The sequence below is a fragment of the Ascaphus truei genome, chromosome 3, assembly GCF_040206685.1.
Source record: "Ascaphus truei isolate aAscTru1 chromosome 3, aAscTru1.hap1, whole genome shotgun sequence".
NCBI classification, from domain to species: Eukaryota; Metazoa; Chordata; class Amphibia; order Anura; family Ascaphidae; genus Ascaphus; species Ascaphus truei.
In genome coordinates this window covers 366,329,179-366,354,053 of record NC_134485.1, presented here as the reverse complement: position 1 = coordinate 366,354,053, position 24,875 = coordinate 366,329,179, and the positions used below count along the sequence as shown (strand labels likewise).

The 24,875-nt window shown below is 43.5% G+C and overlaps 1 protein-coding gene across 1 annotated transcript in view; it reads left to right on the top strand.

The window, feature by feature from the left end:
- Nucleotides 1-24,875, top strand: part of RXFP2 (relaxin family peptide receptor 2) — a 211,798-nt gene that overhangs the window by 22,005 nt on the left and 164,918 nt on the right. The window contains exon 2 of the mRNA XM_075593187.1: nt 17,411-17,488. Coding sequence (XP_075449302.1) covers nt 17,411-17,488 — 78 coding nt within the window. The remainder of the gene's footprint in view (nt 1-17,410; nt 17,489-24,875) is intronic.

Here is a 24,875-nt window from a genome sequence, read left to right as displayed (position 1 = left end):
AATAGTGGCACCGTCCAGGTGAATGTCCCCAAAGCACTGAATGTCTGAAAGCACTTAACCCTTGAGTGTCCCCTTCCCAAAAATGTGTTGGGGATAGCGCGCTTCCCTGTGTTGGGGCCCGGTAGTGCACTTAGAAATACCTCCCTGGTCGTAGTCCAGACCAGGATAAACAGCAGTAATCTGTAGATCAGCAATGTGGTTCCGCGGCGAGGTCTGATGCTCCTCTCTTGGATGGATCCTCAGGCTGACTTCTCTGAAGGGGCCTCCAGCCGGATGATACCCCTATTAGCAGTCACTAATATTGAGTCTTGATCTGCTTTCAGGCAACAGGCTGCACTTCTCCATTCAGGAAATGTCCTGCAGCATATCTACCAGTAATACTATGGTGTAAAGTTACGTATCTGCGGGCCTTCCCTATAGTATACACATCTCAGTTCATCTAAGGTGAGTCAGGGAACTGTCTGGGACCTTGGGGAAATTCTGGCCTAGTCCGCCAAACCACTGCTCTGGGGACTCTACCGGAACCCTCTCTGTTCAGAACTTGACTGCCTCTTCCTGCCCCAGCATGCATGCGTGCTGTGCATGTGCAATTCCTAATGGCCGCCACGTGTGCTCTGCGCATGTGCGAGCTGGAGCAGACGCACACGCAGCCAACAATGGTGGTGCCCTGCGAAGAGGGCCGCCGGGGAGCCCGTCGCCCCCACTGCGACATCCCCCCAGCATCAGAGTAAAGAGGGGGAACAGGAGAGCAGGGGGGGGGGGACCGGAGGGGACATATGGCTATAGCCTCCCCCTGGTGGAAAATCCAACGTCCCCGCTTGGGAACAACATATACACACATTGTTATATAATAAAAATACTGTGCAGGTATATAACTTAACGACATAACTCTAAACAATGTTATACATTTCAATGAACATGTTTATCACGGAGGCTAGCTTAGATTTAGCTGGCTGCTGAGACTCATAGTGAGGTGTCCCTAATGAATCATAGGCCACTCTAGTTGGAGGGCGTCTTACTCTCTGACTTCTGCGAGTCTTGGTCTCCATCTCTTCATCTTGGGAGAGACCATCATAGGCTTGAGGCCTTGACTCTATCACAGAGGGTGAACTAGTTTGAGCATAGTCTCTGTTTAACTTTGTCTCTGTAGGGCACAAAACTAGGGCTATTGCAATCGAGCTGACGACTTGTTGAAACGGATGGCGAAAGTACTTGATGCATACTGTAGGCCCATTACATGTTGCTCCTTTGGGAGGTGCCCACCAATCTCCGTTTTAAGTTCCCTCCAGAGGATCTTGAGTTGTCACAGTTATTGAAATGGAAGTTTCTGTAGACTCTTCAGGCCCACTATTGGTCACTACAGTTTCTGATTCGGGGTCACATCCTCCCACTTGTGGGATAGGCAACAAATGGTTTCCGTGCCATACCTTTACCCTGCCATTCACATCACATATGCGATAAACAGGGAGGCCAGGCATTTGGGACTCTACTTCAAAGGGTCCCTCTCTCCAGAGATAAGCCAGCCTTTGTTTGCCAGGAATCCCTAAGTTACCTTTAAGAACCGTGTCTCTGGGTCGTAGCTCCCGATAGCGTACTTTGTGATCAAACCTTCTTTTGTTATCGGCATTAAATTTAGCTGTGGCCCTTTCTGTAAACTGATAGGCACATTTTAGATTGTCTTGGAGTCGTTTCACATAGCGGTAATGAGCCATGTTGGGTACCTCATCAGTAGATACCCTCAGGCGAATGTCTACCGGCAGTTGGGCTTCTCGCCCAAACATCATGAAGTACGGTGTGTATCCTGTAGATTCATGCCGAGTGCAATTGTATGCATGCACCAAGGCTTCGACATGTTTGCTCCATTCTCCCTTTTGGAAGTCTTTTAGAGTGCCTAACATATCTAACAATGTACGATTGAATCACAATGAGCGCATCTCCCTCAGGATGATAGGGAGTGGTCCTAGACTTCTGAATGTTCAACAGCGTGAGCAACTCTTTGATAAGCTTGCTCTCAAAATCCCTTGCCTGATCAGAGTGCATCCGATTTGGCAGGCTGTAGTGCACAAAATACTTTTCCCACAGCACTTTGGCCACTGTGATAGCTTTCTGGTCTTTTGTTGGAAACGCTTGTGCGTAACTTGTATAGTGATCTGAAAGTACCAACACATTGCCGATGCCTCTTGAGTCTGGCTCTATACACAAAAAATCCATGCAGAATAAGTCTATTGGGCCAGAGCTTTTGAGATGGCCCATTGGGGCAGCACGGGTGGGCAATGTCTTTCTCTGAATACACTGTAGGCACTTCTTGCAATGTTGTTCTACGGACTCCCGCATTTTGGCCAGAAAAATCGATCTCTTACTAATACAAAAATCTTATCCACCCCCAGGTGTCCGTGATCATCGTGCAAGGATCATAAGACAAGGCGTTGCAGATGCCGGGGCAGAAACAATTGTCATCGGTCAGGATGATTGTGGTAGGGAACAACCCGATAAAGTAGGCCAAGATCGATTTCAAATTTGTCCCATTCTCTCATGAGGATTGCGACCGTGTCTTTGGGGGCCTGTTTTACCCCGTGGGGTTATTATGATGTAGGGCCTTGCGGACAGCGTTAGCCACGGGATCACTTATCTGTGCTAGTACCATTTCTTTCCAAGTGAAGATGACATTTTGAGTAAGGCCCAGGCAGTAGGCATCAGGAAGGGCTTGGGGTCGACACCCTAAAGAAACAGCTACTTGCAACTCGGAGTACGCCGCCTTATCTTCTACTATCGCCGCGGTAGAACATATCGCCTTCATTCCTTTCCAGGAATCTCTTCCCAGGGCCCATCATATGACATCGTACTCAGTCCATGTTTCCGAGATAGTGTGTCAGCTCCAATGTTCAGCGGCCCGGGTTTGTATTTTAATGTGAACTGGTAGTTCGATAAGGCGGCCAACCACCTGTGACCAGTGGCATCAAGTTTGGTGATGGTTAGGATGTAGGTCAATGGGTAATTATCTGTTCTTACTTCAAAGGAGACCCCATACAGATAGTCATGGAGCTTCTCCATTACTGCCCACTTGAGGGCGAGAAATTCCAATTTGTGAACCGGATAGTTCTTCTCACTAGGAGTTAAGCTTCAGCTCACATATGCCACTCGACGCAGACCAGCAGGGTACTTCTGATGTAGCACCACTCCCAGCCCATTCAAGCTAGCATCCATGTGCAGACATAGGGTTTCTCGGGGTCAGCATAGGCCAGAACAGGAGCTTCCGTCAGGCTTTTCTTCAGTTCAATGAAAGCCTTTTCACAGTCAGATGTCCATTTATTGACAAAAGGTGTTCTTGGAGACGTAGTTTTCTGCCGAGGTTCCTCTAGATAAATCTTGAGTAGATTATTGAGAGCCTTGGCTTTGCTAGAGTATCCTTAAACAAATCGACGGCAATAGTCGCAGAACCCTGAGAAGGATCTTAACTCCATTACATTGTCGGGTCTTGGCCAGTTAACTACGGCTTCTACTTTGCTGGATCGGTAGCCACTCCTTCTGCAGACACTATGTGGCCCACATAGGTGACGGATGTTCGGCAGAACCGGCACTTATCCAGGGATAGCTTCAGGCCTTCCTTGCCCAATCTATCCAACACCTACACGAGACGGGCCTCGTGAATTTCAAGGGTCTTCCCAAACACGATTATGTCATCCAGGTAGACCAGACACTCGCGCGGGTTCATGTCTCCGATCATCTTCTCCATGAGCCTCTGGAACGTCGCAGGAGCACTACAAATAAATTGAGGCATTCGGGTGAACTGGTAGAACCCGAGTGGACCTACCGGAGACCACTGGATGCTCATGTGGACCTCCGTGGGGTCCCCGCTGGACTCCAGTATCAATCCTGTGCAGTAAAAATTAAATTGCAGCCAGTTTCATTACCTTAGTAGCTAACCGCTTAGGTAATGAAAGGGTTAAATAGCAGACACTGCCTAGTTGTTGGTACAGGGGATGGGTGAAGCTTGTAGTTGCCCCAGGGGTGGTATTTAGGCCTTGAGGGAGCATGGCAGTAGAAGTTAACCCCTTGATTACCATAGAAGTTGTCACCGCTAAGGTAATGAAGGTGTTAACCCCTCACGCAACCCTCCCGCAAGGCCTAAACACCCACCCGGGGCAACTACCACTTTCACCCACCCCCTGTACCAACAACAGGAATGGGTAAAAGTGCTATTAACCAAAGATGGCTACCAGAAGTTGAGGAGCATTGCATAGAGTGTCAAAAGGTTCCTGCTGCAGTCGGAATCAGAGGGTGAAGATATCAAAGGTAAGAAAGACATTGAATGTAGGTTAGTTTTGTATTTTTGCTATTTTTATTGTATATGTTTTTGTTTTTTTAGGTTGCCCATTGACTGCCAATGTGTTTATGTATGCCCTGTTTGCCTTCCTCTGGGTCAAAATACTGTAAATACAAATATAGGATTAATACCTGTCATCTAGATTCAGCTTAGATTGAACTTGATAGACATATTGTATGTCTTTTTTCAACCTCATCTACTACTGTATGTACTGATGCAGCGGACGTTATTCGAACACTTCACGCGTCATGTACATCGGAATCCCGATTTGAAACCGCGGGATGAATTACGGCCTTCCCGCACTAAGATGCTAGCGTGGCGAGTGCAGAAAAAAAGCTGTGTGTGCTGTGCACGCGCAAAGTAATTGAAACTTCTTTGACTTTTGTCACAGAAATTGTGTTTGTGATGTTTTAATTAAAAATCAAAATACAATTTCATTGACAAAACGCAAATAAATTTGGACTTAGAACGTGCGTGCTCGGCACACATCCCCTGTATTTGCTATTTGCTCTAAGCGTGAATTCCTCGTGCGTGTGACTGTGTGTGTGTGTGCGTGTGACTGTGTGTGTGTGTGTGCGTGTGAATGTGTGTGTGTGCGTGTGACTGTGTGTGTGTGCGTGTGACTTTGTGTGTGTGCGTGTGACTGTGTGTGTGTGCGTGTGACTCTGTGTGCGTACATGTGTGTGTGTGTGATGTATGCGCACCCCTCCTGCACCTCGCATATGCCCCTGCACCTTGCATATGCCTCTGCACCTCGCATATGCCCCTACACCTCGCATATGCCCCTGCACCTTGCATATGCCCCTGCAACTCGCATATGCCCCTGCACCTCGCATCACCCCCCTGCACCTCGCATATGCCCCTGCACCTCGCATATGCCCCTGCACCTCGCATATGCCCCTGCACCTCGCATCACCCCCCTGCACCTCGCATCACCCCATGCACCTCGCATCACCCCCCTGCACCTTGCATCACCCCCCTGCACCTCGCATCACCCCCTGCACCTCACATCACCCCCCTACACCTCCTCACCTCACATCACCCTCACATCACCCCCCTGCACCTCGCATCACCCCCCTGCACCTCGCATCACCCCCCTGCACCTCGCATCACCCCCTGCACCTCGCATCACCCCCCTACACCTCCTCACCTCACTTCACCCTCACATCACCCCCCTGCACCTCGCATCACCCCCCTGCACCTCGCATCACCCCCTGCACCTCGCATCACCCCCGTGCACCTCACATCACCCCCCTGCACCTCACATCACCCCCCTACACCTCTTCACATCATCCTCACATCACCCCCTGCACCTCACATCACCCCCCTTCACCTCCTCACATCACCCCCCTTCACCTCCTCACATCACCCCCCTTCACCTCATCACATCACCCCCCTTCACCTCCTCACATCACCCCCCTTCACCTCCTCACATCACCCCCCTTCACCCCCTGCACCTCCGATCACCCCCTGCACCTGTGATCACGGCGGCAGAGCAGGCAGGACTGCGCGCTGTAGAGTCCTCAGTGTGGTAGGAGGAGGGATGGGCACAGGTTGTGTTGCCCCACAGTGCCGGGGATCAGGGCAGGGAGGACGGTGAGGAGGCCCATGTGTGACTGTAGCTGCCCCCCCCCTGTGGAGGAACACCATGATGCCGGTGGGGGTGTGTGGGGGGAGGGGGTAATTGGGGGAGAGAGCGGTGGGGGAAGGTTGTACCTCTGGGTCTCACCCACAACTATCTCCGACCTCCTTATGGAGGGGTCAACGGTGAGGAGGAGGAGTCATGTTGCGATAGCTGCTGGGTGTCTGGTGGAGCTTTAGAGGTCAGAGGGAGGTCCCATTCGGGTTAGGAAAGGGGCTGTCCCGGTCGGGTGGTCTCTGCTGTCACAGCCGCACCGGCAGCTGCCTGTCATGTCTGTGCAGGTGCCTGCGGGTCGCTGTTTGTGGGTGGCGGGGTGCAGTGCGGCATGGCAGCGTGCGTGTGGGGGAGGGAACAGTGCCGCTGCCCGCAGCTTCTGCGCATGTGTGGCATCTGTCAGCGGCGCAATCACAACTGCGCATGCGCGGCATGGCAGCGGGCACGGGCAGCAGACGGGGAACGGCAGCCGTTAGGAGCGGCGCCAACAGCCGTGTGGGGGGGAGCAGTGGCCGTTAGGAGTGGCGCCGCCGCATGTGACAGAGGGAGTGACGTCACTTCCGTTTCATATTTCATCTCCATCTATCCAGTTTTGCTCCATCAGAACTAGGTGCCACTAAAGAAGTTTCACTTCAAAAACTAATTTTAGGGTTCTGGCTTTTAAAAACATGAAATTGACACAGTAGCACAGTACTGTACACATTACAATTCATCCATTTTATTGCAAACGTAGAAACAGAATCCATGAATTTCAAACAAAACATCCACGATAAGCGCGTGTGCCGGGGGCGATTGGCCGCGTTCATGCTGCGTGGGGAACAGCAGAGAACTCAAAATCGGCGCCGTGATGTGTTCGAATAACAGCCGCTGCATCAGTAAGTATGGAACTTTCTAAACCTACATGCAGGTATATATCAGAATGGTCAGAAATTGTAATAGGATCAATACCAGCATTGTTTAGATTATTTTAAAAAGATGGTGATAAAAATAAGTATTCAATTCTAGAATATGATGTGTGTGGCCTAAAAGAAAGAAATGGGACAAATATCCACCAGAAGGACTTAGCATTCTCTGAGTCTATTAAAATAAAATCTTGCATGATAGATATAAATCTTTTCTGTGGGTTAGATGGCGTCCACACTACCATGAAATATATTGTTAAATTGCCCTACCCACTTACTAAAAAGAGCCCAGCACATTACCTTGTAGTGCCCCAAAGGCAGCAATGGAGTAGGGGAAGACAGCATAACCAATAATAAAACACAGAACTAGTTATCACATACTGTAGCATGAAAAAGAGAAAACAAAACCAGTAATATTTGGTGTGAAGGTAGGGGTAGCCTGTCTCGCAAAGGCTAAGCCCAGCGGTGGCCCCCACCTGTAAAGACGGTCTTTCATGGCCAAATGTGATGCCCTATTTAATCCCTCAAGAATACCTGCATTAAGCCAACAAGTATAGTACCTGGGGTAGAGAAAATGCCCCTTTTCTCATGTAAATAAATCTGATTTAACTAGCCTCTCCTCATAAGTTAGATTGTCCGTCCCCTTTATTAATTTGGTGACTCTTTTCTGGACTCTCTCTAGTTCCATAATGTCTTTTCTAAGGAGTACTTTTGTAAGGAGGCACTTACAATACTTTCAAGAGGACATAGCAAAATGTATCATTTTCAAATGAATAGTACAGTAATAGTACAAACTATGGGGGCTATGCACTAAGCTCTGTTAAGTCGTTTTAAGAGCGCAAAGTGCTCTTAGAACGTGATGTTCCGCCGAACACGATTCACTAAGCCACGCAAACAGGCACTTTGCGTTCTTAAACTGACTTTTTCCTGGAAATTTTTCAAAGTCCAACTTTGCTTGTACGATAACCTGTTTGCGTTCAATTCTGCCCTTCTCCAGGATAAACTAAGCTACGCAAAGTTATTGTACGCGAAAGTTGCGTTCAAAAAAGATCGCCAGCTCAAGGCAGGTGATAAAAAAGCTGAGCAACATCCATACAACAGGCCTGCGGGTGTCCCCGGCTGACCCCGCGGGGGTCCCCGAGGGAGGCCGGGGTTCACACAGGTGCCCCCGGCTGACCCCGCAGGGTCTGGGGGTCCCCAGATCAGCAAGCGGGGGTCCCCGAGGGAGGCCGGGGGTCGCGTGGGTGTCCCCGGTTGAACCCGCAGCTGTCCCGGGGTACCCGCGGGCCTGCGGTACCAATGTTATGCCTACAAAAATACTAAACATTATTTCTAACTAAATACACCCCCCTAACACATACAGTACAATAATGTGCAAAATAACTATTATCCAGATATGGATAATAGATTATTTGCCCATTATTAAACACTGCATTAGCATACCTAAAACAAACAGTTGCCAGCTAATGCAATGAATACAAGCAGTAACAACATCAACAATGAATTAATTAAACCATTAACCAATGAAACCAATTAATTCCTAAACCATCTCAAAATGAATAGCAACACTAACCAATCAAACCAATGAATTACTACAACATTAATGAATGTAAACATTAAAAGACAAAGAAATAAATTCAAACAATATCTGAAATAACCATAAAACGCATTAGCTAACATAATACAACATTAACTACAAACGAACACCAATCGCAAACATTTTATTACCATTAAGCAGGAAAAAAAAAACAATCACATCCACATAAGAAACTGAAATTAAAAAAACCAACAGCAATACCAATCCACAAATGCCCCCCAAATATTATCATAATAATGTATTAATCTGTTCCCTAAAGTGGTACACATTAATATATTATCAATCAATGTGCCTCCCCCAAAAAATCAAAAAACACATCCAATGAAGAAACCTGTCAAAAGAGACATTTACAAACATTCAATATATTACTTACCATTAGAAGCGGTGGCCCTCCGACTCCCGAGGTAACAGGAAGCTCACGTACCCTGAAGGCCTCCAACAGCATCCGATGCCATCCGCCATGAAGATCCGGATCAGGTACCCAAATCTTATTTTTTCTTTCTTTAATCACCTTCTTCTATCTTCATCTGTCACCATTTCTTGATCTTCTTTATCTTCTATCTTCATCTGTCAATCCAAAAAAACCCCATGGTAAATCCCAACCGATGTTGTCTCGTCGTCTTCTTGGGCTCAAATGAGGCGTCACGGCGTTAAATAGGGCTTGTGACATCACATTTAGCCTCAAAATGGTTAACAGCCACCTGATTGGCTGTTCAAACCATGTTCCGACTTTAATTTTTTTTTTTTTTTACATGACGTCACTTAAAGGGAATGATGCCAGTCAATCAGAATGGCTGTGCTTCATTTGCTTTTAAGATGACGTGACGAAGCCGGCGTCACATGATATTTCAGCCAATCAGATCATGGAAACCAATTCCACACTCTGGCTGAAATACCATATGACGCCGGCCATCTTGGATTTAGTGAAGTTCTTAAAGGCAAATGAAGCACAGCCATTCTGATTGGCTGGCATCATTCCCTTTAAGTGACGTCATGTAAAACAAAAAAAATTAAAGTCGGAACATGGTTTGAACCATGCAAGGCTGTCACAGGCGATCGTACACAAAATAAAATCATTTTAATAATAGTGTACATGAGCAGGGGGTCTCCGGAGCTAAACCGCATTGGTTTCAGGTCAAGGGACCCCCTGCTTCAGGAGATACAGGCCCTGCTCTATTAAGATGGCGGCGACACTGGCACCGATGCCCCAAACCGGGGCCTGTAACTCGGGAAGCAGGGGGTCCCTGAGGCAGAAATCAATGCGGTTCAGCTAAGGGGACCCCCTGCTCCCGCACACTATTATTAAAATGTACATTAATGCAGCTCCATAGCAAATAGCTGCTACAGTGAGGAATTATTGTTTATTGATATGTGTGTTTTGACAGTAGTGTAGATGTGTAGGGGGACTCCGGAGCTGAACCGCATTGGTTTCAGGTCCGGGGACCCCCTACTTCAGGAGATACAGGTCCCGTTATGGGGTGCCGGTATCCCCTGCAGAATGTAAATGTCCCGGTCATGTGACGCGGAAGCTTGAAAGTGCATATGGATAATAATGCATTTGCCCATTTAAAATACATATAAATCACAATAAATACATATTACACTTACCTTTTCCAGGCACCCACGATGAAGGCCGTCTTCATCCTCATCTTCATCCTGCCCATGTCCCTCTGGTGCTGCAAAACATACAAAACAATCAAAATAGCCAATGTAATGTCCCCTAACCCCTTAATCACCTTAGTGGTCATTAACCCATCCCATGAGGCCTAACCACCCTACCCACTACCCAGGCGGGAGACCTACCCATATACCCTTGGGGCCAATACCCCCTTCCCACACCCCCAGTACCCACAATAAAAACAATGCACAGCCCCACAATAAACATCATTATATTTATTAAATACATAACCCACCCCCTGTGCCCTCCATAAATACATGATTTATTATTATACATACAAGGTTAATACCCCAGGCCCATGGGAGTCCCCGGTGGGCCTGACGGGTGTCCGTAGACCTCACAGTAGCCCAGCACCAGGTTTCAAACAGGGTCTGGAGGCCTACGGGTGGTCCCCGCCAGGTGCCTGTGGTCTACCAGGTGGTCTCCGTGGGTCACCGTGGGCCACAAAGGGGTCTCCACGGGTAGGCCCACGGCTTTCTGGGGGGCCCCGGGTCAGACCCACAGGTGTCTGATGGGCCTCTGGTGGTTCCCACGGGGGTTCGAGGGCCCTCGGGTGGTCCCTACGGGTTCGCGGTGCCCCCGATGTGGGGCCACCGGTTCTTCCCCGCAGGTGTCCCCCGTGAAACCGGCAGCCGTTTACCTGTGAGAAGCCCGAGGAGACCTCAGGTGGTCTCCAGAGGTCCCCACAGACCAAAAGGAACCAACCCTGTATGTAAAAAAATAAACCTGACCTATACATTAAATACATCAATCCCCCCTCCAACACATACAGTTCAATAATGTGCAAAATAACTATTATCCAGATAGGGATAATAGATTATTTGCCCATTGTTAAAAACATTAACTAGCATAATAAAATTAATAAATTCTGCAACTATATATATATATATATATATATATATACATAATATATATATATACATGATTAACCAATATACAAAGAAATGTTTAAGGGTTAACAAACACATGCACCAATAAAAATACCAGTTCTCCAAATCAATACATCACCTTGCATATGAAAAGTACAATATTATATAGCTACAGTAAAACAAAATCCTATTTCATAATAAAATAATTCTTATCTTCCAATCAATATCATCAAATGACAATGAAAACATTGAATTTACATTGTATACATGATGCATAAAATCTGTGCACCATGTACACTCTGCCAATCAATGTTAACAATAAAATATTCCAAACAAAATACAATTAAATCCAAACAAGTATACTATTTAAACCAAGCAAGTCAACAGAAATGAATGACCATAAATTAATCAAATCCCAAAACAATTAAAATACCATACAAATCAATTACACAATTAACTATTATAATCGTTCACCAAAACCATTCACAAAAAAAGTTACCATCAGACAAAATATAAGTACCAAAAATAATCCACTATAAAAAAGCAAGCCTCACCCTGACCTAAAGTACTGCAAACAACATCAAAATTTACATTTACTGTATCTAATTAAACATTACATGACACACACATTTAAGCATAGCAAAATACATTTTAATTAGTGTAAAACAAGCATTTCCAAAAATAATAATTTCTTACCCTGTATGTATATATCAACCGAGACATACATACATATATACATACAGTGGCAAGAAATGATATTGCCCAAAAAAATACAATCACATTAAAAAAATTAAAAAAACCTGCAAAAGTTACAAAACTAAAATTTTTGGGGTTTACTTACCATTAGTTGAGCCACTCCCCGTCTCCCGTCGATCAGCTTACTCTCGAATCAATCCACGCACAGGGACCCATAAAATAACAAACCATAAAATAATAAACCATAACAATCCAGGGGTCTGTGTCTTCTATATGTAATCCATTTCGTCTGTGGGGTCTTCATCTGTATTCTTCTTCCGCTCTCTTCCGGGGTCTTGTTCTCTTCTTCGGCCACGCCCTGGACTTTTTTCTTCTGTAGGAGGTCCTTCCTCCTCGGCGTCTGCCTTCAAAATGAGACGACATAGGATTTTATAGGCCTATGACGTCACATTTTGGTCAAATGGTTCCCACGGCCCTGATTGGGCCGTGAAAAGCATGGGATTTGGCCGAATTTTTTTTAAAATGATGACGTCATTTAAAGGCAATGACGGCAGCCAATCAGAATGGCTGTGCTTCAATTGCCTTTAAGACGATGTCATCAAAAGAAAGATGGTCGCCCTCACATGGTATGGTAGCCAATCAGAGCATGGGAACTACATCCCTAACAACTATAAAGGAAATAAAACCGCTCATCCATATATATATATAAAGTACAGTCATGTGAAAACAGGTGCTCAGAGGGAAACAATAACTAATATAGCAGAGTTGATCCGAAGAGGATCAAAAAGAGCTCCCTCAAAATAGAGCACTCAATGTTGAAGTACAATGAGTAGACTAACAGTGGTCTAACAGGTAAGTACTGTAGATAGGTCAAATTAAGCCTATCAAGACCGGAAAAGCCAGGGAGAAAAATAATAAAGTTTTATTCAAATAGTTTGGTTAAAAACACATATATCACATTCAAACATAAAAATAACCCCATAATGAAGTGGCTAATCAAGCAATATTACGGTAAGTATCCTGATTATTCATCAATTCAAATTGCTATCAACAAGCGTCTATTAGCTAGATCCCAATATCTTACAGATAAGCAGATGAGTAACACTCAATGCCCATAAATAGCGTAGATGGTCTCAAATGTACAGTCAAATCAAGAGAGTATCAAAATCCTGTTACCAACAGGTAATGTGTATCCAGCTCAGTAGTGAGTCAAAAAGTATCACATAAGGCACCCATTCATAGTATTAGCTAGGCTTGTGACTAGGAGTATATCTGTTTTCCCACAATGGTGGAAATGGTATGCTACTCCATGGATAAAGAAGGCTCCGCTATGTTGCATATGAATAGATATGGTCTAATCTATTCTCTTGATATATTGTAGTCATAGTACTGTGCAATAAGTGCAGTGTGACCATAAACAAGAGAACATATTACCACAGCGGGTAAAAGGTGAGCACCTATTACCCTCTGTGGTTATATGTTCTCTTGTTTATATATCTATTCATATGCAACACCTTGAGAAAGGCAGTATTTCACTGCCGAAACGTTGGACTTTATGGCATATTAAACCTCCTTTTGAGTAAGACCGTGTGCCTGCTTCTTCTTCTTTGTACTGGAACATTTGGGACTACAGGAGCTCCCCAGGACCAGCGCACCGGCAGCTAAGTACCCCACCTCTATTACCATTGATATTGAGTGCGTCTCATCCTCTGTCTCTTTAAATGACGTCATCATATTTTTTTAATTTTTGGCCAAATCCCATGGTTTTCACGGCCCAATCAGGGCTGTGGGAACCATTTGACCAAAATGTGACTTCATAGGGCTGTAAAAGCCTATGTCGTCTCATTTTGAAGGTAGACGCCGAAGTGCAAGGACCTCCTATAGAAGAAAAAAAGGGTGTGGCCGAAGAAGAGAAGAAGACCCCGAAAGAGAGCGGAAGAAGAATACAGATGAAGACCCCACAGACTAAATGGATTACAAATAGAAGACACAGACCCCTGGATTGTTATGGTTTATTATTTTATCGTTTGTTATTTTATGGGTTCCTGTGCGTGGACTGGTTCGAGAGTAATTCGATCGACAGGAGTCGGGAGTGGGTCAACTAATGGTAAGTAAACCCCAAAAATGTTATTGTTGTAACTTTCACAGGTTTTTTTTTATTTTTTTAATGTAATTTTATTTTTTTGGGCAATATCATTTCTTGCCACTGTATGTATGTATGTCTGATCGATCTATACATACAGGGTAAGAAATTATTATTTTTGGAAATGCTTGTTTTACACTACTTAAAATGTATTTTGCTATGCTTAAATGTGTGTGTAAAGTAATGTTTAATTAGATAGATGTAAATTTTGGTGTTGTTTGCAGTACTTTAGGTCAGGGTGAGGTTTTCTTTTTTATAGTGGATTATTTTTGTATTTATATTTTGTCTGATGGTAACTTTTTTGTGAATGGTTTTGGTGAACGATTAAAATAGTTAATTGTGTCATTGATTTGTATGGTATTTTAATTGTTTTGGGATTTGATTAATTTATGGTCATTCATTTCTGTTGACTTGCTTGGTTTAAATAGTATACTTGTTTGGATTTAATTGTATTTTGTTTGGAATATTTTATTGTTAACATTGATTGCCAGAGTGTACATGGTGCACAGATTTTATGCATCATGTATACAATGTAAATTCAATGTTTTCATTGTCATTTGATGATATTGATTGGAAGATAAGAATTATTTTATTATGAAATAGGATTTTTTTTTACTGTGGCTATATAATATTGTACTTTTCATATGCAAGGTGATGTATTGATTTGGAGAACTGGTATTTTTATTGGTGCCTGTTTTTGTTAACCCTTAAACATTTCTTTGTATATTGGTTAATCATGTGTGTGTATATATATATATATATATGTATATATATATTTGCATGATGAAGCCACTGTACACATGAACGGGTGAAGGGTGGGTATCGGGCCAGGGTGGCTTAACCCCTTACTTACCTTTGCGGTTATTATCCGATAAGGGGATTAAGGGGTTAATTGATATCAGAATGTAATTGAAATGTATTGGCTAGGTATTTTGTTGGCAATGGAGGACACAGAATTTGCTGTCGAGGGGGCTTCATATTGATGAAGTTAGTAGAACTTTATTTATTTTATTATGCTAGTTAATGTGTTTAATAATGGGCAAATAATCTATTATCCCTATCTGGATAATAGTTATTTTGCACATTATTGAACTGTATGTGTTGGGGTGGGGGTGGGGGGGAGGGGATTGATGTATTTAATGTATAGGACATGTTTATTTTTTTTACTTACAGGGTTGGTTCCTTCTGGTCTGCGGGGACCTCTGGAGACCACCTGAGGTCTCATCGGGTTTTCGACGGGTACCAGGCTGGGGGTGTCCACGGGGGATACCTGCGGGGAAGAACTGTTTGCCCAACATCTGCTGTGGGGGCACTGCGAACCCGTAGGGACCCTCCGAGGGCCCCCAAACCCCTGTGGGAACCAGCCAAGGCCACTCAGACACCTGTGAGTCTGACCCAGGGCCCTCCAGATACCCATGGGCCTACCTGTGGAGACCCCATTGTGGCCCACGGTGACCCGTGGAGACCACCTTGTAGACCACGGCGCCTGGCGGGGACCACCCGTAGGCCTCCAGATCCTGTTTGAAACCTGGTGCTGGGCTACTGTGAGGTTTACGGACACCCGTCAGGCCCACCGGGGACTCCCGTGGGCATGGTTTATGAACCCTGTATGTAAAATAATAAATCATGTATTTATGGGGGGGACAGAGAGGGTGGGTTATGTATTTAATAAATATAATGATGTTTATTGAGGGGCTGTGTACTATTTTTATTGTGGGTACTGGGGGTGGGGGAAGGGAGTATTGGCCCCAACGGTATGTGGTAGGCCTCCCGCCTAGGTAGTGGGTAGGGTGGTTAGGCCTCATGGGATGGGTAGTGGGGGAGGGTATTTAGGCCTCCCGAGTGGTGGGTGAGGGTGGGTTAACCCCTTAATGACTGTAGCGGTTAATGACCGCTAAGGTGATTATGGGGTTAGGGGACATTACATTGGCTATTTTGATTGTTTTGTATGTTTTGCAGCACCGGAGGGACATGGGCAAGATGAAGATGAGGATGAAGATGGCCTTCATCGTGGGTGTCTGGAAAAGGTAAGTGTAATATATATTTACTGTATTTATTGTAATTTATATGTTTTTTTAAATGGGCAATTGCATTATTATCATATGTGGATAATAGTAATTTTGCCCATTACTGTATTGTATGTGTTAAGGGGCGGGGTGAGGGGGGTGTATTTAGTTAGAAATATTGTTTTTTTTTTTGGAGGCACAACATTGGTACCGCATGCCGGCGGGTACCCCGGTACTCCCGCGGGGACCCCGGGATGGCCGTGGGGACCCCCGCTTGGGGAGCCGGGGACCCTCGGAACCCCCGCGGGGTAGCCGGAGACACCTGCGGGACCCCCGGCCTCGCTCGGGGACCCCCGTGGGGTCAGCCGGGGACACCCGCCGGCCTGTTGTATGTGTGTTGCGCATGCAAAAATGTAAACAAAGACATTTTTCAAAGTCCAGCTTTTTTATCACCTGCCTTTAGCTGGCGAGCTTTGTTGAACGCAACTTTCGTGTACGATAAGTTTGCGTAGCTTAGTGAATCCCGGAGAAGGGCAGGATTGAACGCAAACAGGTTATCGTATGAGCAAAGTTGGACTTTGAAAAATTTCCTGAAAAAAGCCAGTTTTAGAACGCAAAGTGCCTGTTTGCGTGGCTTAGTGAATCGCGTTCGGCGGGACATCACGTTCTAAGAGCACTTTGCGTTCTTAAAACGACTTATCAAAGTTTAGTGCATGGCCCCCTTAATCCTCAATAATTAAAAGAAATTTGCACTTAGAATAAAGCAAGTAAAATTATTTACAATAACTCAGTACTAGGTGTTGTAGCTAATAAACCCGACTGGTCATGAATTCAAAGTATTGGGGTATATTACCTACTAGGTCAGTATTATGACACTAGAAGGTTGTTGTTGATATATAATCCGGACAGCATATCATTCATAATCACAATTTGTTTTGTGTGCAAACTGTTGAAATGTACAGGGGTACAAGGTCTATCAAATGTTGGCTCTACAGTATGAAATACCTCACTTCAAATAGTGTTTAGACAACTGTGGCTATTTTCGTGGTTGTAACAAATGTTTCAATAAGTGTAGCACAGACAGTGTCTCATTTAAGCCATATCACATTTCTGTGTGTAAACTTTAGCCAGCAAAATGATATAATGTATCAATATTGCAACACTGTAGTGATTGATTTTATATTTTATTATATCCACAGAACAAAACCCCTAGAGGGAAATGCAGTGATAAATCACTGAATCTTCAGCACACGTACATGTAGCAAACTGGGAGACAAATAATATGAACAAATAATATGAACAGTAGTTAGTGTGTATCAATTCTATTTTTCAATCAATATGATGAATTAATACTCATTAATAAGGTTTGTACATGAGACTGATATGTCTAGCTGTGTAGTGTGGTACATGTAACCACTATAGACCCTCCTCAAATAAGCTAAGAAGTGGGGGCACATTTTTATCAAAAGTGAAACCGTAAATTGATGTTGGATTCAATTTTTTATAATTTTTTCCCATGTACAGTATGGATTTAATTATTTTAAATATATCTCTTCCAGATGATAACAGTGGATGGTTTCATATGTTTAATCAAATCCATAGTGAAGGTAATAAGCGGAATGAAACACAAGAATGCCGTAAGTACTTAATGTTCGATCATTCACAACTAATGTGTCTTTATAGACTGATATGGGGTGTATTCTTTAAATAAATAGTTTACATGATATTTCAGGTTACTTAAAAGACAGTCAAGCATGTCAAATTTTGATATACACCTTTAGTGATTAATTAAAAAAAAATGTGCCCATTTTATTCATGAGGATAAAAGCAAACTTTGAAATTCTTCTAACTCTAAATACTTGCACTGGTGTATTGTATTGTATTGTATGTCTTTATTTATATAGCGCCGTTAATGTACATAGCGCTTCACAGCAGCAATACATGTGGTAATCAAATAAATAACAGATAATATAAATAACAGATCATGGGAATAAGTGCTTTAGACATTAAGGAAGAGTCCCTGCTCTGAGGAGCTTACAGTCTAATTGGTAGGTAGGGAGAACGTACAGAAACAGTAGGAGGGAGTTCTGGTAAGTGCATCTGCAGGGGGCCAAGCTTTATGTGCCATGTGTTCAGAATAGCCACAGTGCTATTCATATGCTTCTTTAAGCAAGTGTGTCTTAAGGTGGATCTTAAGGGTGGATAGAGAGGGTGCTAGTCGGGTACTGAGGGGGAGGGCATTCCAGAGGTGAGGGGCAGTCAATGAAAAAGGTTTAAGGCGGGAGAGGGCTTTAGATACAAAGGGGGTAGAAAGAAGACATCCTTGAGAAGAACGCAAGAGTCTCGATGGTGCATAACGAGAAATTAGGGCTGAGATGTAAGGAGGGGCAGAAGAGTGTAAAGCTTTAAAAGTGAGGAGAAGAATGGAGTGTGAGATGCGGGATTTAATCGGAAGGTTGATTGGTGTCCCAAACAATTCCTGATATACCATTGGTTCATACAGATATAGCAGATGTTATTTCTCCCACTGGTGAGTGCAGGGGGACACACACAATATGTCAGCAGACACCATTTAAAATGTTTAGACATGCACAAAAAAGGAGCGTAGCTACCATATGCTGCTACCAGTGCACGCTGGTGATCGTCAACTGATGCAATAACATCTGCTACAGCTGAATATGTACAGATGTCTCACACATACTGTAGGACATCTCTGAACTAATCAGTGGTAACAGTAACTGATGTCATTTTTATTAAAAACGAAAATAGTAGCTCATGTGGGAACTGTTGCCGTAAAGTTGCTTAGAAAATACCAGCTTTCTTTAAAAGTGACTTGCACTTACGGTCCTTAGTATATTTTTCAGTTATAGCTATATTCAATTTATTTTGGCACTGTTTAAGTTATGGATTCTATTTCAGTGCTTCCACTCAGCTGTAGTGTGGATTTCCAGAGTGGTATAGATGTATCCTTTGATAATGCAAATTGAATACAAACTCCTTTACATTGTTTTAATGCCAGACAATTAAACTCCCTGCTGTTTGTTTATGGAAAATCTTGCACAGACTTTCATTCCATGAACCATACTGACCAGAGAATTAAAAAAAAAAAATTTATGTACTGAGATGCAGCGGCCATTATTTTAACAAATCACGCTGTTTATACCTCAGAATACCAATGTCATGGTGCGGGATTGCTTCCAAACGTACAGCTTTAAGACGCGTGTGCATAAAATGGCATTTTAGTGTTGTGGTTTTTAAACACCTGAAATTGACACAGTAGCACAGTAGCACAGTACTGTACACATTTTAAGTGAAACTTCTTTGTCATTTGTCACAGAAATTGTTTTTGTTTTACAAATAGTTTTTTATTGGGTTTACAAACATTAAACAACAACATTACAATACAGGGAAAAAAACAAAATAAGAAACACAGAAAAACATACTTTTACACAAAATTGTTTTTAGTATTGCTCATCATACTTATAATTTCAAAATTCAACACATTAAGACAGATAAAAACAAAAAGAAAAAAACAGATAATAGCATTTTCGAAGATTAACATCAAAGCTATCACCACACAGCCTCCTAACAGAGGGGGTAATGCACTATGCACTAAGCAGTGATAAGTCGTTTTAAGAGCGCAAAGTGACTTTGAAGGCCGATACAGCCTAAGCAGTGACAACAACGCTTTATCGGCCTTAAAAGGCATTATTTTGATGCCCATTAATTGCCCATGTGTTTATGTATGTCTCTATGGGAATACATATATACAGGGACAATCAATGGTTGTTTGTGCCAACGCTTGTTTTGATGTATTTTTAAATGTATTTGGCTTGTTTGTTTAGAAATGTTGGTGCAATGTAATTTTTATTTTTATTTAGTTAGATGTAATTTTTAGTGCTGTTTTGCTTTGTAATAATGGCTTATTTTTGCTAATTAGATTTTCTGTGATGGTGGTTACTTTGAGCTTTCATTTATTTCATAATGGTTTGGTTTTGGTGTATTAATTGTGAATTGTATAATTTATTTTGCATTGGATGAATTGATTGTTGTTCATTTATTTATGTTTACTTCTTTATTTGTTTTTATTTTCTTATTGTTTGGATAGCATTGGATCTTATTTGTAATTGTTTCTTTTAGGTTTAGCATTGACTGGCATAGTGTTACATGATGTACAGATTATTTGCATCATGAACACACTGTGCCATTCAATTGTTTGCTTGCCATTTGTTATATATTTAATTGGATATGTGTTGTATTTGATTTTGAGATGTGTTTTATTTAGAGATGTGCTGTGTTTAATTTTGATATGTGCTGTGTTTTATTTGAGATGTGCTGTATCTGATTTTGCAATGTGCTGTATTTGATTTGGCTATGTGATGTTTTTATTTTGCAATCTGCTGTGTTTTATTTAGCTACAGTATGTGATGTTTTTATTTGGGCATGTTTTTGTAATCCTTACAATTTCTTTGAATATTGGTTAATCATGTCATACATCATATATGGGCATGATGTACCCACTGTACAAATTAATGGCTGAAGGGTTGGGGTAGTTCTGAAGTGTGGATTCATTTGAATGGACTTATACTACTGATGAGCTTAATTTGTGATGCACCAACTAACCACATATCTATGGGTTGGGGTAGTTGCCTGGGGAGGGTGGTTAGGCCTCCCAAGTGGTTATCAGGGCAGGGTAGGTTAACCCAGCGGTGAGCAAAGTGGGGGCATGACCCCCAGGGGTGTGGGAAATTGTGCTGGGGGGGCGCGGGCAGTTGCAGAGGCCCGCGCTCTTCCCCCAGGCATTTAAATTAAATGCCAGGGGATCACGTGAGGCCCCTGCAACTGTGTACTTACCGGGATTCAGCCGTCTGTGTTGCGTCGCCATGGCAACGCAGCATCAATAGACGCCGCGGCACCATGTGACCTGACTTAACACGCCCACGCAGCGTCATCTGATGCAGATGAAGGTAGGCAGGGGGACGCGAGAGCCTGGGGCAAAGAGACAGGGGCTCAGCACAAAACATTTGCGCTCCCCTGGGTTAACCCCTTAAGTACGTTCGCGGTTATTAACCGCTTAGGTTATTAAGGAGCTAGGGGACATAAGGATCTATTTTTCGATGTATTTTTCTGGCAACAGAGGACAGGGACCTTGAACTATCCTGATGAAGATGCCCATCATATTGCAGGGGTAAGTAGAAAAGTTTTGTTTACTTTATGCTGGTTAATGTGTTTAATAATGAGCAAATAATCTATTATCCATATCTGGATAATAGTTATTTTGCCCATTACTGTACTGTATATATTTGGTGGTGGTGGGGCTGTGGTGGTGGGGCTGTGGGGGGGGGGGGGGTGAATTTATTGAAATGTATGACATGTTTATTTTTTTGCATACAGGATTGGTACAGCAGGCCACCTGAGGACACCCGGATGCCTGAGGGCCCCAGTCCCCGTGGAAACCACCTGAGGGCCCCCAGACTCCTGTGGGAACCAATCGAGGGCCCCAAGACACATGTGGGGATGACCCGGGGACCCCCAGACACTCGCGGGACCACCCGTTGACCCCATTGGGGCCCACAGGGTCCACCTGGAGGCCCACGGTGCCTAGCAGGGACAACCCGGTGGCTCCCAGACACACGTGGGTACCCCCCGGGGTGCACTGTGGGGACGCCTGGGGTATTAAGCCTGTATGTAAAATAATAAATCAAGTTTTTATGTGGGGGCACAAGGGGTGGGTGGGTTATTTATTAATGTTTATTAAATATGGTAATGTTTATTGTGGGGCCTGGGAGGTGGGTAGTGAGTTTGTTCTGTGTATTGTTTTTATTGTGGGTAGCGGGGGTGGGTGAAGAGGTTATTGTCCCCAAGGGTTTGTAGTTAGGGCTCCTGGGTGGGTAGTGGGGGAGGTTGTTTAGGCCTCCCGGGTGGGTAGTGGGGGAGGCTGGATTAACCCCTTAATTACTCTAGCAGTTACTAATCGCTAAGGTGATTAAGGGGTTAGGAGATATTTGATTGTGCTTTTTATTCTTCTGAATTGTTTGCAGCACCAGAGGGCATGGACAGGATATGGATGAGGATGGCCTTCTTCATGGTAGCCTGGCAGGGGTGAGTACAAGATTTATTTACTTTATTTATGCTGTTTATTGTATTTTAAATGGGCAAATGCATTATTTACCATTTAAATGGATTATAGTAATTTTGCCCATTATTGTACTCTATGGGCCTCATGCAGTAAGCCCCGATAAGACTTTTTCGGCATTTTATAGCCATTTTTTTCCTTCCTGATTCAGTAAGTGCCGATAAGTGGGAATTATCGGCAACTTTTCCTCCTGATAAGAGCTTATCGGGAGACGGCTGCCGATAAGCCACTTATCGGCACTTTTTAAACCCGGCTGAATTCAGGAAGCCCCGATCAGCTTTTCGCTGCTGATCAGAACCCCAGATTGGAGATTTTATGGCCAATCCAGCCCGCCAACTAAAGTTGGCAACTTGCTGGAGGAGAAGCATCGGCCGGGGCGACACTTAGAAAAAATCAGCCCTTTTTCCTGCCTGTGATTGATGCCGGGGGTCTCCGGAGCTGATATCCGCACCGGACCCCCCCGGCATGCATCCGAGGCAGGAAAAAGGCATTTAAAGGCCACTTCATTACCTTAGCGGCTAACCGCTAAGGCAATGAAGGGGTTAACCCACCGTGCCATCTTTATTGTGGGTAACGGGGGTGGGTGAGGGGGGTATTTGGCCCTGGGTATGAGTTTAGGACTTGTGGGGGGGTTGCGGGGGCACTTAACCCCTTCACGACCGTAGCGGTTAATACCGCTACGGTCATAAGGGGTTAAGGCCTCCCGCTACCCACCCGCAAGCCCTAAACAACCACCGTTGGGGCTAATACAACCTTCAGCCACCCCCACTACCCACAATAATAAAAAATACACACACCAGCCCCACACTAACTAAATAAATAAATAAAAAAATTAAAAAAAAATATATATATATATATATATACTGTATATATATATATATATATATATATATGACCCCAACAACACGTATACCCCCCTAACATACAGTATAGTAATGGGCACAATGACTATTATCCACAAATGGATAATAGTGCAGTTGTCCATTTAAAATACATACACAACAATAAATACATTAAATACATATAGTACTCACCACCCATGTCCGGCTGCCACGATGAAGGCCATCCTCATCTTCATCCTGCCCATGCCCCATCCGCTTCTGCAAAACAGACACAATAATTAAAACATCCAATGTAATGTCCCCTAACCCCTTAATCACCATAGCGGTTATTAACTGCTACAGTAATTAAGGGGTTAACCCACCATCACCCACATACCCTCCCCCACTAACCCCCCCAACCACCCTCACCCACTACCCACAGGGGAGTCCTACCAAATACCCTTGGGGCCAATACCCCCTCCCCCAGCACATACAGTACAATAATGTGCCAAATAACTATTATCCACATATGGATAATACATTATTTGGCCATTAGTAAACACATTAAATACCTTAATAAAATAAAGAAAATTCTACTAACCTCATCAATAAGAAGGCTCCGTCGCCAGCATCATCCTTGGGGTCCGTTGCCAAAATAATAAATAGGCAATACATCTCAATTACATTAACATACCAATGAACCCCTTAATCACCTTATCGGGTACTAACCTCAAAGGTAATTAAGGGGTGAAGCCATCCTGCAATGGCAACACCACTTATGCATAACATCCTCAATGAATTAAAAAGCAATTTCCTAACCAAATCTCATTTAATCATTCAATCTGAAGGCTCAAATGCCACTTAAAACATTGCTTTTACAGTGTATACATGTAGCATAACATGTAAACTACATGTACACGCTGCAAATCAATGTTAACAATACAGTAATCCAACTCAAATAGCCTGACATCACAAGAACTATATTATGTAAGCAAATAAAGTCAACATCAATGAATAAACACACATGAATTACATCCCTAAACAATTAAAATACCATCCATACCAATTACACAATTAACTATAGCTATCGTAACAGAGAACAACTTGAAAACATACAAAAAAGGACACCAACAATTACAATATACTATAGCAAGCCTCTCCATAACCTACAGTACAGCATACAGCCCAAAACTTACATCTCTCTAATAATAAAATACATTTAACACACTTCTATGCATAGCAGCATAGCCACAATCATTTACAATACAGAAAATCAAGCTTTAACAACACTATCATTTCTTACCCTGTATGTATATATCTCACTAGACATACATACATACATACATACAGTGGCAAGAAATGATATGCATAAAAAAAAAATGAAGACATGAAAAAGCAAAAAAAAACACAGTTACATTAAATACATTTCTTTATTTAACTTACCATTACTTGCCCCCACCGACTCCCGTTGATCAGCTTACTCACGAACCAATCCACGAACAGGAACCCATAAAATAAAAAACCATAAAATAATAAACATGAAAATAATAAAACACGACAATCCAGGGGTCTTCTAGTTGTAATCCATCTTCATCTATTTTCTTCTACCTTCTTCCGGGGTCTTCTTGCCGTCCGGTGCCACGCCCTGGTCTTCTTTCTTCAGAGGAGGTCCTTCCTCCTCGGCGTCTGGCTTCAGAATGAGACGACATAGGCTTTTAAAGGTCTATGACGTCACATTTTCATCATATGGTTCCCACGGCCCTGATTGGACCGTGAAAACCATGTGTTTTGACCGATGTAAAAAAAAATGATGACGTCACTTAAAGGCAATGACAGCACAGCCAATCAGAATGGCTTTGCTGCAATTGCCTTTAAGATGACGTCATGAAAAGACAAATGGCTGGACTCACATGGTACGGCAGCCAATCAGAGCGTGGGAAGTCTATCCCTACTCTGATTGGTTCAAGTACCATGTGACAGAGGCTTGGGGGAGAAAGGATGTGACGTCATTGAAAGCCTCTGTCACATGGTACTTGAACTAATCAGAGTAGGGATAGACTTCCCACG